Here is a 16694-nt window from a genome sequence, read left to right on the forward strand (position 1 = left end):
TAAACACACATAGCAAAACACATATATACCATACCCTCCAACTGTACCTTTTTAATAGGTACAGTACCTTTTTTTCATGGTCTGTACCGATTTTTGGCTCTCCAAACTTCCATTGAAAGTATAGGAAAAGGGTTGGTTCTATATCGGAGTGGGAGAAGGGACCTTCTGATGTACCTAGGGGAGGAGACCCGTCACCAGGGGGAGGAGCTGCGGCCGAACAAGGTACCCGAAAAGTACCCTCGCGGGCTCGCTTCGCTCGCCACGCTTCGGGCACGGTGGCTCGCTTCGCTCGCCACCTAATTACTAAATGTAATAGTTGGTGGTGTGGATACTAGACCAACTGTACCGCTGGCATAGCTCCTCCCCGTTGTGTCGTGGCTCCTCCCCCTGACGGAAAAGGTCCCTTAGGCCACTTGGATCTAGCCTCTACCATAGGAAAAGGGACATGGCCACGCCCCCTTTACCCGCGACCACGCCCCTTTTCGGATTTGTACAGATTTTTCAGTGTAAAATGTTGGAGGGTATGATATACATACACAAACACACACCCATAGCAAAAAAATACAGTATATATACTAGAGATGAGCGGGTTCGGTTCCTCTGAATCCGAACCCGCCCGAACTTCAGTTTTTTCTTCACGGGTCCGAGCGACTCGGATCTTCCCGCCTTGCTCGGTTAACCCGAGCGCGCCCGAACGTCATCATCCCGCTGTCGGATTCTCGCGAGACTTGGATTCTATATAAGGAGCCGCGCGTCGCCGCCATTTTCACACGTGCATTGAGAGTCATAGGGAGAGGACGTGGCTGGCGTCCTCTCCGTTTAGAGAAGAGAGAGACACAGTAGAGACGAGAGAGACACAGTATTTTGGGGAGCATTATTACTATTAGGAGGAGTACTACTATACTACTATACTACTTGCTGAAGTGATATAGATTAGATAGTGTGACTGTGTATTGTATTAATTATCTGACTTGTGGGGGAGACACTGACAGTGGGGAGCAGTTAGAGTCTGAGAGCAGGACTCAGGAGTACATATAACGTACAGTGCACACTTTTGCTGCCAGAGTCAGTGCCACACTGCTATTGTTGTGACCACACTGACCACCAGTATAATAATATATTTTGTGATTGTCTGCTTAGGACTCGGAGTACTAGTTGCAAGTTGCAACGTGACCTGACCACCAGTTTAATAATCAATCACCACCAGTTTAATATATATATATATATATATATAATTGTATATAATATATATATATATATATATATATAATATTGTATACCACCTCCCCGTGGTTTTTTTTTTTTCATTCTTCTTTATACATACTACTATAGTAGCTTACTGTAGCAGTCTGCGGTGCTGCTGACCTGACAGTGTCCAGCAGGTCCGTCATCAGTCATTACATAATAAATATATATAGTACCTGTCCGGCTGCAGTACTAGTGATATTATATTGATTTCATCTCATTATCAATAATTTATCATCCAGTCTAGACTCTATATTAGCAGCAGACACAGTACGTTAGTCCACGGCTGTAGCTACCTCTGTGTCGGCACTCGGCAGTCCATCCATAATTGTATACCACCTACCCGTGGTTTTTTTTTTTTTCTTTCTTCTTTGTACATACTACTATAGTATAGTAGCTTACTGTAGCAGTCTGCGGTGCTGCTGAGCTGACAGTGTCCAGCAGGTCCGTCATCAGTCATCATTACCTAATAAATATATTATCTACCTGTCCGGCTGCAGTACTAGTGATATTATATATACATACATATATATATTGATTTCATCTCATTATCAATCATCCAGTCTATATTAGCAGCAGACACAGTACGTTAGTCCACGGCTGTAGCTACCTCTGTGTCGGCACTCGGCAGTCCATCCATAATTGTATACCACCTACCCGTGTTTTTTTTTTTTTCTTTCTTCTTTGTTCATACTACTATAGTATAGTAGCTTACTGTAGCAGTCTGCGGTGCTGCTGAGCTGACAGTGTCCAGCAGGTCCGTCATCAGTCATCATTACCTAATAAATATATTATCTACCTGTCCGGCTGCAGTACTAGTGATATTATATATACATACATATATATATTGATTTCATCTCATTATCAATCATCCAGTCTATATTAGCAGCAGACACAGTACGTTAGTCCACGGCTGTAGCTACCTCTGTGTCGGCACTCGGCAGTCCATCCATAATTGTATACCACCTACCCGTGGTTTTTTTTTTTTCTTTCTTCTTTGTACATACTACTATAGTATAGTAGCTTACTGTAGCAGTCTGCGGTGCTGCTGAGCTGACAGTGTCCAGCAGGTCCGTCATCAGTCATCATTACCTAATAAATATATTATCTACCTGTCCGGCTGCAGTACTAGTGATATTATATATACATACATATATATATTGATTTCATCTCATTATCATCCAGTCTATATTAGCAGCAGACACAGTACGGTAGTCCACGGCTGTAGCTACCTCTGTGTCGGCACTCGGCAGTTCATCCATAAGTATACTAGTATCCATCCATCTCCATTGTTTACCTGAGGTGCCTTTTAGTTGTGCCTATTAAAATATGGAGAACAAAAATGTTGAGGTTCCAAAATTAGGGAAAGATCAAGATCCACTTCCACCTCGTGCTGAAGCTGCTGCCACTAGTCATGGCCGAGACGATGAAATGCCAGCAACGTCGTCTGCCAAGGCCGATGCCCAATGTCATAGTACAGAGCATGTCAAATCCAAAACACCAAATATCAGTAAAAAAAGGACTCCAAAACCTAAAATAAAATTGTCGGAGGAGAAGCGTAAACTTGCCAATATGCCATTTACCACACGGAGTGGCAAGGAACGGCTGAGGCCCTGGCCTATGTTCATGGCTAGTGGTTCAGCTTCACATGAGGATGGAAGCACTCAGCCTCTCGCTAGAAAACTGAAAAGACTCAAGCTGGCAAAAGCACCGCAAAGAACTGTGCGTTCTTCGAAATCCCAAATCCACAAGGAGAGTCCAATTGTGTCGGTTGCGATGCCTGACCTTCCCAACACTGGACGTGAAGAGCATGCGCCTTCCACCATTTGCACGCCCCCTGCAAGTGCTGGAAGGAGCACCCGCAGTCCAGTTCCTGATAGTCAGATTGAAGATGTCAGTGTTGAAGTACACCAGGATGAGGAGGATATGGGTGTTGCTGGCGCTGGGGAGGAAATTGACCAGGAGGATTCTGATGGTGAGGTGGTTTGTTTAAGTCAGGCACCCGGGGAGACACCTGTTGTCCGTGGGAGGAATATGGCCGTTGACATGCCTGGTGAAAATACCAAAAAAATCAGCTCTTCAGTGTGGAGGTATTTCAACAGAAATGCGGACAACAGGTGTCAAGCCGTGTGTTGCCTTTGTCAAGCTGTAATAAGTAGGGGTAAGGACGTTAACCACCTCGGAACATCCTCCCTTATACGTCACCTGCAGCGCATTCATAATAAGTCAGTGACAAGTTCAAAAACTTTGGGTGACAGCGGAAGCAGTCCACTGACCAGTAAATCCCTTCCTCTTGTAACCAAGCTCACGCAAACCACCCCACCAACTCCCTCAGTGTCAATTTCCTCCTTCCCCAGGAATGCCAATAGTCCTGCAGGCCATGTCACTGGCAATTCTGACGAGTCCTCTCCTGCCTGGGATTCCTCCGATGCATCCTTGCGTGTAACGCCTACTGCTGCTGGCGCTGCTGTTGTTGCTGCTGGGAGTCGATGGTCATCCCAGAGGGGAAGTCGGAAGACCACTTGTACTACTTCCAGTAAGCAATTGACTGTCCAACAGTCCTTTGCGAGGAAGATGAAATATCACAGCAGTCATCCTGCTGCAAAGCGGATAACTGAGGCCTTGACAACTATGTTGGTGTTAGACGTGCGTCCGGTATCCGCCGTTAGTTCACAGGGAACTAGACAATTTCTTGAGGTAGTGTGCCCCCGTTACCAAATACCATCTAGGTTCCACTTCTCTAGGCAGGCGATACCGAAAATGTACACAGACCTCAGAAAAAGACTCACCAGTGTCCTAAAAAATGCAGCTGTACCCAATGTCCACTTAACCACGGACATGTGGACAAGTGGAGCAGGGCAGGGTCAGGACTATATGACTGTGACAGCCCACTGGGTAGATGTATGGACTCCCGCCGCAAGAACAGCAGCGGCGGCACCAGTAGCAGCATCTCGCAAACGCCAACTCTTTCCTAGGCAGGCTACGCTTTGTATCACCGCTTTCCAGAATACGCACACAGCTGAAAACCTCTTACGGCAACTGAGGAAGATCATCGCGGAATGGCTTACCCCAATTGGACTCTCCTGTGGATTTGTGGCATCGGACAACGCCAGCAATATTGTGTGTGCATTAAATATGGGCAAATTCCAGCACGTCCCATGTTTTGCACATACCTTGAATTTGGTGGTGCAGAATTTTTTAAAAAACGACAGGGGCGTGCAAGAGATGCTGTCGGTGGCCAGAAGAATTGCGGGACACTTTCGGCGTACAGGCACCACGTACAGAAGACTGGAGCACCACCAAAAACTACTGAACCTGCCCTGCCATCATCTGAAGCAAGAAGTGGTAACGAGGTGGAATTCAACCCTCTATATGCTTCAGAGGTTGGAGGAGCAGCAAAAGGCCATTCAAGCCTATACAATTGAGCACGATATAGGAGGTGGAATGCACCTGTCTCAAGCGCAGTGGAGAATGATTTCAACGTTGTGCAAGGTTCTGATGCCCTTTGAACTTGCCACACGTGAAGTCAGTTCAGACACTGCCAGCCTGAGTCAGGTCATTCCCCTCATCAGGCTTTTGCAGAAGAAGCTGGAGACATTGAAGGAGGAGCTAACACGGAGCGATTCCGCTAGGCATGTGGGACTTGTGGATGGAGCCCTTAATTCGCTTAACAAGGATTCACGGGTGGTCAATCTGTTGAAATCAGAGCACTACATTTTGGCCACCGTGCTCGATCCTAGATTTAAAGCCTACCTTGGATCTCTCTTTCCGGCAGACACAAGTCTGCTGGGGTTGAAAGACCTGCTGGTGAGAAAATTGTCAAGTCAAGCGGAACGCGACCTGTCAACATCTCCTCCTTCACATTCTCCCGCAACTGGGGGTGCGAGGAAAAGGCTCAGAATTCCGAGCCCACCCGCTGGCGGTGATGCAGGGCAGTCTGGAGCGACTGCTGATGCTGACATCTGGTCCGGACTGAAGGACCTGACAACGATTACGGACATGTCGTCTACTGTCACTGCATATGATTCTCTCACCATTGAAAGAATGGTGGAGGATTATATGAGTGACCGCATCCAAGTAGGCACGTCACACAGTCCGTACTTCTACTGGCAGGAAAAAGAGGCAATTTGGAGGCCCTTGCACAAACTGGCTTTATTCTACCTAAGTTGCCCTCCCACAAGTGTGTACTCCGAAAGAGTGTTTAGTGCCGCCGCTCACCTTGTCAGCAATCGGCGTACGAGGTTACATCCAGAAAATGTGGAGAAGATGATGTTCATTAAAATGAATTATAATCAATTCCTCCGTGGAGACATTGACCAGCAGCAATTGCCTCCACAAAGTACACAGGGAGCTGAGATGGTGGATTCCAGTGGGGACGAATTGATAATCTGTGAGGAGGGGGATGTACACGGTGATATATCGGAGGATGATGATGAGGTGGACATCTTGCCTCTGTAGAGCCAGTTTGTGCAAGGAGAGATTAATTGCTTCTTTTTTGGTGGGGGTCCAAACCAACCCGTCATTTCAGTCACAGTCGTGTGGCAGACCCTGTCACTGAAATGATGGGTTGGTTAAAGTGTGCATGTCCTGTTTATACAACATAAGGGTGGGTGGGAGGGCCCAAGGACAATTCCATCTTGCACCTCTTTTTTCTTTAATTTTTCTTTGCGTCATGTGCTGTTTGTGGAATGTTTTTTGGAAGGGCCATCCTGCGTGACACTGCAGTGCCACTCCTAGATGGGCCCGGTGTTTGTGTCGGCCACTAGGGTCGCTTATCTTACTCACACAGCTACCTCATTGCGCCTCTTTTTTTCTTTGCGTCATGTGCTGTTTGGGGAGGGTTTTTTGGAAGGGCCATCCTGCGTGACACTGCAGTGCCACTCCTAGATGGGCCCGGTGTTTGTGTCGGCCACTAGGGTCGCTTATCTTACTCACACAGCTACCTCATTGCGCCTCTTTTTTTCTTTGCGTCATGTGCTGTTTGGGGAGGGTTTTTTGGAAGGGCCATCCTGCGTGACACTGCAGTGCCACTCCTAGATGGGCCCGGTGTTTGTGTCGGCCACTAGGGTCGCTTATCTTACTCACACAGCTACCTCATTGCGCCTCTTTTTTTCTTTGCATCATGTGCTGTTTGGGGAGGGTTTTTTGGAAGGGACATCCTGCGTGACACTGCAGTGCCACTCCTAGATGGGCCCGGTGTTTGTGTCGGCCACTAGGGTCGCTTAGCTTAGTCATCCAGCGACCTAGGTGCAAATTTTAGGACTAAAAATAATATTGTGAGGTGTGAGGTATTCAGAATAGACTGAAAATGAGTGTAAATTATGGTTTTTGAGGTTAATAATACTTTGGGATCAAAATGACCCCCAAATTCTATGATTTAAGCTGTTTTTTAGGGTTTTTTGAAAAAAACACCCGAATCCAAAACACACCCGAATCCGACAAAAAAAATTCGGTGAGGTTTTGCCAAAACGCGGTCGAACCCAAAACACGGCCGCGGAACTGAACCCAAAACCAAAACACAAAACCCGAAAAATTTCCGGTGCACATCACTAATATATACACCAATAGCAAAATACATACACACCCCCATAGCAAAACCACACACATACATCCCTAGCAAAACACATACACCCATAGCAAAACACACACACAGCTAAATACACACAGCCAGCATTTGCATGTGTGTACAACATACTTTGCACCTCCTGGCTCCTGTAAGGCTCCTCACTGCAGCTGAGCCGATGTCTCCCAGTCCTCACTCTCCACACACATTACTGCCGTGACTGTCCCTCCTCCCTCCCCCTTCTCCCAGCATGCAGCGGTGGCAGAGACCAGGATTCTGGAGGAAGATGCAGCCGAGATGAAGGGTGATGAGCTCACCCTTCTCACTTGCTGGCGCTGTACGCTCACGTCCGGCGGCTTCCTCCTGTGCAGCGCAGCGGCGGCAGCGTGTAATGAGTCAGTGTGACTCATTACACTGCTCCGGCTGTGGGCCCCTTCTTAGCGCTGAGCCTCGGTGCATTGCACCGCTTGCACAGGCGCAAGTTCCGCCGCTGAGCAGCGGCGATCAGGCAGCGGGAGACAGTGGAGGAGATGTGCCCCCTGCAGGTCAGGAGCCCGGCGGCAGCCGACTCCACTGCCTCCCACAGTTCCGCTCCTGGGTCTCTGCCTGGCGCAATGTGTATAAAAAGGGTCTCTGCCTGGCGTAACGTGTATAAAAAGGATCTCTACCTGGCGTAATGTGTATAAAAAGGGGCTCTGCCTGGCGCAATGTGTATAAAAAGGGGCTCTGCCTGGCGTAACGTGTATAAAAAGAGTCTCTGCCTGGCGTAACGTGTATAAAAAGGGGCTCTGCCTGGCGTAACGTGTGTAAAAAGGGGCTCTGCCTGGCGCAATGTGTATAAAAAGGAGCTCTGCCTGGCGCAATGTGTATAAAAAGGGGCTCTGCCTGGCGCAATGTGTATAAAAAGCGTCTCTGCCTGGCGCAATGTGTATAAAAAGGGTCTCTACCTGGCACAATGTGTATAAAAAGGGTCTCTGCCTGGCGTAATGTGTATAAAAAGGGACTCTGCCTGGCGCAATGTGTATAAAGGGTTCTACCTGGCATGTATAAGGGGTGCTACTATGTGGTGTAATGTGACTGGCAGACCCTACTGTGCAGTGTAATGTGATTTGGTACAATTATGTGGCCACGCCTCTTCCTGTGAAGCCACGCACCTATATTTTTTTACACACGCCTTTGGCGTGCACTTTCCCTGTTTTCAATGGGGAGAGGGGGTCTCCAAAGGAAACGTTTGCCCTGGGCGCCACAAGGTCTAGAACCAGCCCTGACTACAGCATATACAGACTATGATGGGAGGGGGCACGCTGATGCATATACAGACTAGGAGGGGAGGGGGCACACTAATGCATATACTTTTAAGGACACACTCCTTTTCAGTGGCCATGTCCCCTTTTTAGGCACACGCAACAGTAATCCTGTTTCATTTCCCATACCCCCACTTCAAGATTCCCACTTTGATGACCACTGCATGTATGGGTCTGTTGTTCTGCACCTCTATTAAATGGTTGATGGTAGGCACTAGCTATGACCTCGATAGAGATAGCCACACTCATGGCACAGGCCACACCCCCTATTTTGACCACCCCCACAACAGTGCTTGTCACACCTCCTGCCAAGTCACACAATAGGCCCTTCATACATTTCAGCTCCAGGCCCATGTGGACCTTAATCTGGCACTGGATATATGTATATAACATTGTGAAGGGAACACAAAGTCAAACGGGATGCAGTTAAGATAGCGACGTTTGGCATCCCGGCAGTCGGAATCCTGACACCGATAGGAATGCTGGCGCAGGCATCCCGACATCAAATTAAATGATGGATGGGGGGACTTAGATTTAGGCTGCAGGGGCAGGGACGTGCGGTGAGCTAAATTTTGCACAGGAGGCACTGGCTTGCACCAGAGCCAGATTTACACGCAATATATGAGCCAAAGGGTACATGGGGGCATTATATACATGTACAGCGGTATAAACTCCTGAAAATTTTGTGAGTTTTGATTTGAGATGTGCTTAAAAGATAGGCAGGTGAGGCACTGCCTCACCTGCCATAGACTTTTTACTCCACAGTTTTGGCTATAAAAATGATTAGAATAATGCAAAGAAGATATTTCAAACATATTCTTTGTATTTTTCATATACTTTATACAGTAAAAACTCTGGCATGAACGTTAGTATGACAGGACCTGCCTCACCCCACCACACGTCACTGTGCAGGGGGGAGGGTTAGAGTTAGGCTGCGGCGTGGGAGGGTTAAGGTTAGGCTGTGGGTAGAGGGGTTTAGTTTTAGGCCCCCCCTGGGAGGGTTAGGGTTAGGCTGCATGGAGGGGGGTTAGGCACCACTGGGGAGGGTTAGGGTTAGGCTCTGTGTGTGTGTGTGTGTGTGTGTGTGTGTGTGTGTGTGTGGGGGGGGGGGGTTAGGGTCAGAATGCAGGAAAGGTGGGTTAGGGTGAGGGGGGAGGAATCAGGTTTAGCTTAGATTTGGGTGGACTGTCGAGATTGTCTTGTGTATTTCAGTGAAACGTGGTAGTGTGATGGTGTGGGGAAGCGTTACTGCCTCAGGACCTGGGTGGCTTGCCATAATGGAATCAAATTCTGCTCTCTAGAAAATTGGGAGGGAGAATGTCCAGTCATCAGTCTGTGATCTGAAGTCAAATACAAATGTGTTATGCAGTTAGACAATGCTCTGAAGCACAAGAGCAAGTCCACCTCTGAATGTCTCAGTAGAAACAATATTAAGGCTTTGGAGTGGCCTAGTCAAAAGTACTGATTTGGATTCAACCGAGATGCTGTGGCAGGACCTTAAACGGTAGGTTCATGCTCGAAAACCCTCAAATGTGGCTGAATTAAAGCAAACAAACAGAAGATTGTGCCAAAATACCACCACAGCGATTTGAAAGACTGGTCACCAGTTATCTACTACTTTCAGTTGCAGTTGCAGCTGCTAAAGGTGGCTCAGACAGTTGTTAAGTTTAAGGGGCAATTCATTTGTAACATGGGTGATTTAAGTGTTGGTTAACTTTTTTCCTTCAATAAATTAAATTAAATGAACATTTAAAAACCGTATTTGGTGTTTACTCAGGTTGTCTTTGTTTTATATCCAATTTTATTTGAAGATCTTAAACAATTTTGACAGATACGGAAAAAAAATAGAAGAAATCAAAACTTTTTCACACCCTTGTACTTATGTATTAAAATTGACCTGGTAATGAAGGAATTAAACCCCAGTGCACAATATTATTTTAAAACGAACACCCACCTTTGCCTGACTAGTAAAATGACTTGGTACTCATCACCAACAGCAACCAGCTTGGATTATTCGCCAGTTACCATTTTTTGTGCCAGAGAGAGCCATAGGGGTATATGCAATTCACGGCGAATCGCGGCAAATTATCGCCGTTTTTTAATTCGACACAATTCGACAGGTGAATTCCGGCAGGTGGCTGCCGGAATTCACCATATTCAATGAAAAACGGATTCGACATTCCCGCGGGCGAAAAACGGCCGATTTGCCGGATTTTGCAGCGATTTTAAAAAACGGGGAAAAACGGAAAAAAATGGCGTGGGGTCCCCCCTCCAAAGCATAACCAGCCTCGGGCTCTTCGAGCTGGTCCTGGTTCTAAAAATGCGGGGAAAAATTTGACAGAGGATCCCCCGTATTTTTAAAACCAGCACCGGGCTCTGCGCCTGGTGCTGGTGCAAAAAATACGGGGGACAAAAAGAGTAGGGGTCCCCCGTATTTTTCACACCAGCATCGGGCTCCACTAGCTGGACAGATAATGCCACAGCCGGGGGTCACTTTTATACAGTGCCCTGCGGCCGTGGCATTAAATATCCAACTAGTCACCCCTGGCCTGGGTACCCTGGGGGAGTGGGGACCCCTTCAATCAAGGGGTCCCCCCCCCCAGCCACCCAAGGGCCAGGGGTGAAGCCCGAGGCTGTCCCCCCCATCCAATGGCTGCGGATGGGAGGCTGATAGCCTTGAGAAAAATGACAAGAATGTTGTTTTTTCCAGTAGTACTACAAGTCCCAGCAAGCCTCCCCCGCAAGCTGGTACTTGGAGAACCACAAGTACCAGCATGCGGGAGAAAAACGGGCCCGCTGGTACCTGTAGTACTACTGAAAAAAAAATACCCAAATAAAAACAGGACACACACACCGTGACTTGTACAACTTTATTACATACTGCCGACACACACATACTTACCTATGTTGACACGAAGCAGTCGGTCCTCTTCTCCAAGTAGAATCCACGGATACCTGAAAATAAAAGATAATTATACTCGCCTTCCAGCGTCCAGAGATACATCCACGTCCAGAAAATAATCCAGGTACTTGGCAAAAAAACAAAACGCAAATACTCGTGCCAGCGGACTGAAAGGGGTCCCATATTCACACATGAGACCCCTTTCCCCGAATGCAGAGACCTATATGTGACAGCTTTCACAGAAAGGTCTCTTCAGCCAATCAGCGAGTGCAACGTCCTTGCACTCTGCTGATTGGCTCTGTGCGCGTCTGAGCTGACAGCGCATCGCGAAGCCTCTCCATTACTTTCAATGGTGGGAACTTTGCGGCTAGCGGTGGGGTCACCCGCCGGTCAGCGGCTGACCGCGGGTAACCCCCCCGCTGACGGCAAAGTTCCCACCATTGAATATAATGGAGAGGCTTTGCGATGCGCTGTCACAGCACAGACAGCGCACAGCCAATCAGGTGAGCGCCACGTAGTAGCGCTTCCTGATTGGCTGAAGGGACCTCAGTGACAGGAGTCACGTGGTGTCCCGGCACATTCGGGGAAAGGGGTCTCATGTGTGAATATGGGACCCCTTTCAGTCCGCAGGATCGGGTCATTGCGTTTTGTTTTTTTGCCAAGTACCTGGATTATTTTCTGGACGTGGATGTATCTCTGGACGCTGGAAGGTGAGTATAATTATCTTTTATTTCCAGGTATCCGTGGATTCTACTTGGAGAAGAGGACCGACTGCTTTGTGTCAACATAGGTAAGTATGTGTGTGTCGGCAGTATGTAATAAAGTTGTACAAGTCACGGTGTGTGCGTCCTGTTTTTATTTGGGTATTTTTTTTCCAGTAGTACTACAGGTACCAGCGGGCCCGTTTTTCTCCCGCATGCTGGTACTTGTGGTTCTCCAAGTACCAGCTTGCGGGGGAGGCTTGCTGGGACTTGTAGTACTACTGGAAAAAACAATATTCTTGTCATTTTTCTCAAGGCTATCAGCCTCCCATCCGCAGCCATTGGATGGGGGGGGACAGCCTCGGGCTTCACCCCTGGCCCTTGGGTGGCTGGGGGGGGGACCCCTTGATTGAAGGGGTCCCCACTCCCCCAGGGTACCCCGGCCAGGGGTGACTAGTTGGATATTTAATGCCACGGCCGCAGGGCACTGTATAAAAGTGACCCCCGGCTGTGGCATTATCTGTCCAGCTAGTAGAGGCCGATGCTGGTGTGAAAAATACGGGGGACCCCTACTCGTTTTGTCCCCCGTATTTTTTGCACCAGCACCAGGCGCAGAGCCCGGTGCTGGTTTTAAAAATACGGGGGATCCTCTGTCAAATTTCCCCCCGCATTTTTAGAACCAGGACCAGCTCGAAGAGCCCGAGGCTGGTTATGCTTTGGAGGGGGGACCCCACGCCATTTTTCCCCGGGATTTTACCATTCCATCTATAAAAAAAAAAAAAAAAAAAAAATATTATTTTTAAAAATATATAAATAATACTTGTGCCTCCAAAAAAGACAAACCAAGTACCTAATCCCTTCTAATATAAATAGATCTGATATTACCAAGAAAAAAAAACACAAAAAAAACATGTTTTAAATTTTTTTTATTGGTTTCACCCTCCAAAGTGTGGCGGATTGAAAATGACGAATTTGCTGTCTAAAAGCACTGTTGTCGAATTTCCAAACTTGAATTGAATACACTTTGGTCGAATTGCAGCACTTGTATCATTGCAGAAAAGTCGAATTTGCAAAAAGTCGAATTTTGAAAGTCCGTTTTTTTGACGGAAAGTACTGAATTGCATTGACGAATATTTTTTTTTTGGCGAAAATGTCCCGAAATTCGACAATTTCGGGAATTCGACCGCAATTGCATATACCCCTATATCTATATAAGGCATGGCCAACACAGAATTGGGTTGTTGTGGCTGTGTGGATTGAGGTGTGCCTTTTATGCTTTGTGATATGGGATACAGTCTCCCAGTTTTATAAACCAGCATAAACAGCACTTGGCCATCAGTCTTGTTCCTATATAATAAATTGCAATGTAACTTTACTACATGATATATATATAATAGCTGTAGAAGTAAAATAAAACTGTATTCATACTCAAATGTAATGTTTAAATAAATGTCTTTGTTTTTTAGACTTTCGAGCTTAGAAGGTACGATATGACTCGCTGGGTGACAACACAACTAGATAATGATGTATTTGGCTTTGGAATAATAAAAAGCGTCAAGCGCCTGTTTAACTACATTAATGGGGTGAATAAGCAAGGTACAGTATATAATATATATTTAATTGTATTTTACCACTTGAAAAACACAACTATTACACTTCCCAGATCTGTCTGTACTTATACACTCAAGAACAGCCTGAAATATAAAACCTGCAAGATATATGTTAGTGTTCCGTCATTAGGAGGCCACTTCACTGATGATAAAAGTTTAGTAAGGCTTCCATGTGTTAGAGAAATTATATAAACCACACTGTGGTTTTGTGGCCAGTGGTGTTTTGTACTGCTCTCAATTCTGTGTATGTTTTCTAACATAACATATAAAATATTGAGATTTAAACAGCGGTGGCTCCAACCTGTTTTGGGTAGGGAGGCAGACGCTACCCATGCCCAGAGAGGAGGAGTTGGCAAGGAGACAGCTGGGTCTTGGTACCTGCACAATTGACCTGGCAGGTCTCGGAACCGGTGTATGCGCACAAGATACAGCTTGACTGCGCATACTCAAAACCCTGACTTCTAAATACTGCATCGGCTGCAGCCCAGAGAAGCTGGGTTGGGCTGCATGAAAGGCATGGAGTGGCTTCCTACTGGAAGCATGCTCTCTGCTAATCAAAGTCCAATTTGGCAGTCCCAGAGGGAGGAAACACCTCCCAATGGGACTACTTGTCCTGTGGGTGACTTGCAGGTAGCACTTCCAATAGGAAGTCACTGCCAGTCACATGGAAGGCGGTGCAGACTGCAATTGGCTCAGCAGAGCTCACTAAAGTGGTGGATTTTACTGGGAGGACTGCTGTCCTGCAGCCCATAGGTAGAATCTGCCACTGGATAACAGATGCCAATTTAAAAGTTATGAAGACTATCACTATAGTAATAGCTGCAACTAATTAGATGGCACTTCAGGATCCGCACCTCAGCCAAGCATATTGTGGCCTCAGTGACGTCGAGAGAGGGGGGGAGAGGGTACAAATTACCCGGGCCCAGGTCTGATGGACGGGCCCAGTGAGGGCCCCGAGCTTCCTCCCCCTTAACTGACAGAAGCAGCTACAGCTCTTCTCCTAAGTCCTGAACACGGTGCTGACTACTGAGCTGGAGTGTGGGTATGGTGGTGCTTACATTACAATTTTTCTGTATTTTTTTCAAAGGGTGCATTACCACACCTCCTGTGAATAGGTCACAGCCCCTGAAAAGTACCTGGTCCCAGCCAGACTCTCTACTGCCCTGCATGTGTGTGTGTGTGTGTGTGTGTGTGTGTGTGTGTGTGTGTGTGTGTGTGTGTGTGTGTGTGTGTGTGTGTGTGTGTGTGTGTGTGTGTGTAATATATATCTATATACTGTACAGTATATACATGTGTGTTGTGTATGTGTTTCTGTCTGTCTGTCTGCATGTCTGTCTATCTATAAATATATATGTCATGGTTGGCACTTTGTCCAAAATACTGTGCAATTTCCCGGGTGCCCTTAGTGGGATGACAGGTAGTATAAGCAGAAATACTGTGGCACTCTCTGGACTTACTAATGTAACAATATATTCTGGTGATGACCACTAATGTGCTAGTCAACATTTCAGTTTATTCAAATTTATTCATAGTAAGTCCTGAAAGTTCTGTGGCATTTCTGCATATACTATATGTTTGTATGTGTGTGTGTGTGTGCGTGTGTATACAGTGATTGTACTCAGGGCCGGCCGGCCCGTTACGCGGGGTACGCATACGAGTAAGGCGCCACAGTGAGGAAGGCGCCGGCAGTCTGCGTGACGGAGCGAGCCTGCAGCACTTGTACAGAGGGATGAGAGCTCTCTTGTGTCCCAGCCAATCATAGCCATCCCCCCTCCCCTGCTCCTCCTCTCTCTCTTCCCTGGCTTTGTCGTCTTGTGAGCCGCCAGCCTCCTGCCATGCAAAATATTTCGGTGAGTTTGTGTTTTGCCTGCGCTGTATCTTCTCACTTCAGCAGCTCAGTTCAGACTGAGGCAGCGCAGATCTATAGTAAAGTTTGTCAGTGATTATTTATCTCTGCGTACCGTGCACTGATGCCACTGAACTGGACACGGTCCACCCGTCCCCTTATCTGTAAACCCTTAAACATCCTAGTGATATTTGGTGGACCCCCTTTATTCAAGTAAACCTTAGTTACCTCTTATACCAGTAAATAAAGACACGGAGACTTGATTTTGGCAGAAAAATTGCTAGCTATTTATTTGACCCTAACCATAGCAACACCTGTGTAATTGGAAAAAAGTTTGTTAAGATGCCGAATCAGCCGGCATAATGGTGGCAGAAAAAAGAACGGCTCTATTAAACTATTGGTAAACTTAAAATGGTAAACTAACCGAAACCGTCCAGCACCCTATCAAAATCGGTAATAGGTGTCAACACAACCCCCACAGTGACTTCCCACCGCTCCTGGGTGCCCTGCCGCTGCCTCCCGGATGGGTGGTCGAGCGGCCATTAAGTCGATGGAGGTGAGTGCACCTAAACCATATAGCACTGAAACTTACTACCTATAAAAACCATACAACTAACAAACTGCCGTTCTTTTCCGCCGATAAATAGCCAACGAATAAAACCAGCCAAACAATTAAACGCCAATGCACTCCGTGTCAAAACACAACCTCTACCCATAGGGCGGGAGGGCGGGAAGGCAAATCACTATCAAAGAGACCCAAAATGGCCACTCCTGGCCTATATATATCCTAACCCTCCCCTTTTCCTAAGGGCTGTACTTCCTCACAGTTAGGTCCACCCCTCACAGGATGTTTAACTCATTCCTCTCCTATGTGGTCAATTCTCTCTCCTGGCTCTAATAACGACTCAGGAGGAGCATTCCAATGATCATTCAGCCGTGCATGACTGATGGTGCTGTGCTGTGATCTGAGGTGTGTGTGGTGGGGAGAGAAGTTGGGTGCCTAATGGAGCTGCAGTATCAGGAAAGTTTTTCCTGAATCCTTCATGCAGCCAGCTCTCACAGCCTAGGTCAGGTCTAAGGGCACACAGACACAGCTCTTGCACAAGACATGGTATGCTGCTGTAAGTTCAAGAAGCAGTTCAGCTCAGCTGTAGTTAGCAGAGATGCCGGGCTGTGTGTCCTGCAGTGTACCAGTGCCAGGCAGCTCTGATCACAGCACACATTTGTGGACACACAAATTGGACACTTTGTGGACACACAGCACGCATTGTGTATAACGTGCTGTACCTGGCGCAATGTGTATAACGTGCTCTACCTGGCGCACTGTGTATAACGTGCTCTACCTGGCGCACTGTGTATAACGTGCTCTACCTGGCGCACACTGTGTATAACGTACTCTACCTGGCGCATTGTGTATAACGTGCTCTACCTGGCGTGCTGTGTATAACGTGCTCTACCTGGCGCAGTGTGTATAACGTGCTCTACCTGGCGCGCTGTGTATAACGTGCTCTACCTGGCGCAGT

At 47.2% G+C, this 16694-nt stretch overlaps 1 protein-coding gene across 1 annotated transcript in view; it reads left to right on the top strand.

Moving 5' to 3' along the window:
- LOC134910297 (heme-binding protein 2-like) overlaps positions 1-16694 on the top strand; it is a 92465-nt gene that overhangs the window by 56465 nt on the left and 19306 nt on the right. Inside the window, exon 2 of the mRNA XM_063918154.1 lies at positions 13182-13311. Within this exon, the coding sequence (XP_063774224.1) occupies positions 13182-13311 (130 nt within the window). The remainder of the gene's footprint in view (positions 1-13181; positions 13312-16694) is intronic.

Source organism: Pseudophryne corroboree, chromosome 4 (genome assembly GCF_028390025.1).
Source record: "Pseudophryne corroboree isolate aPseCor3 chromosome 4, aPseCor3.hap2, whole genome shotgun sequence".
Taxonomy (NCBI): domain Eukaryota; kingdom Metazoa; phylum Chordata; class Amphibia; order Anura; family Myobatrachidae; genus Pseudophryne; species Pseudophryne corroboree.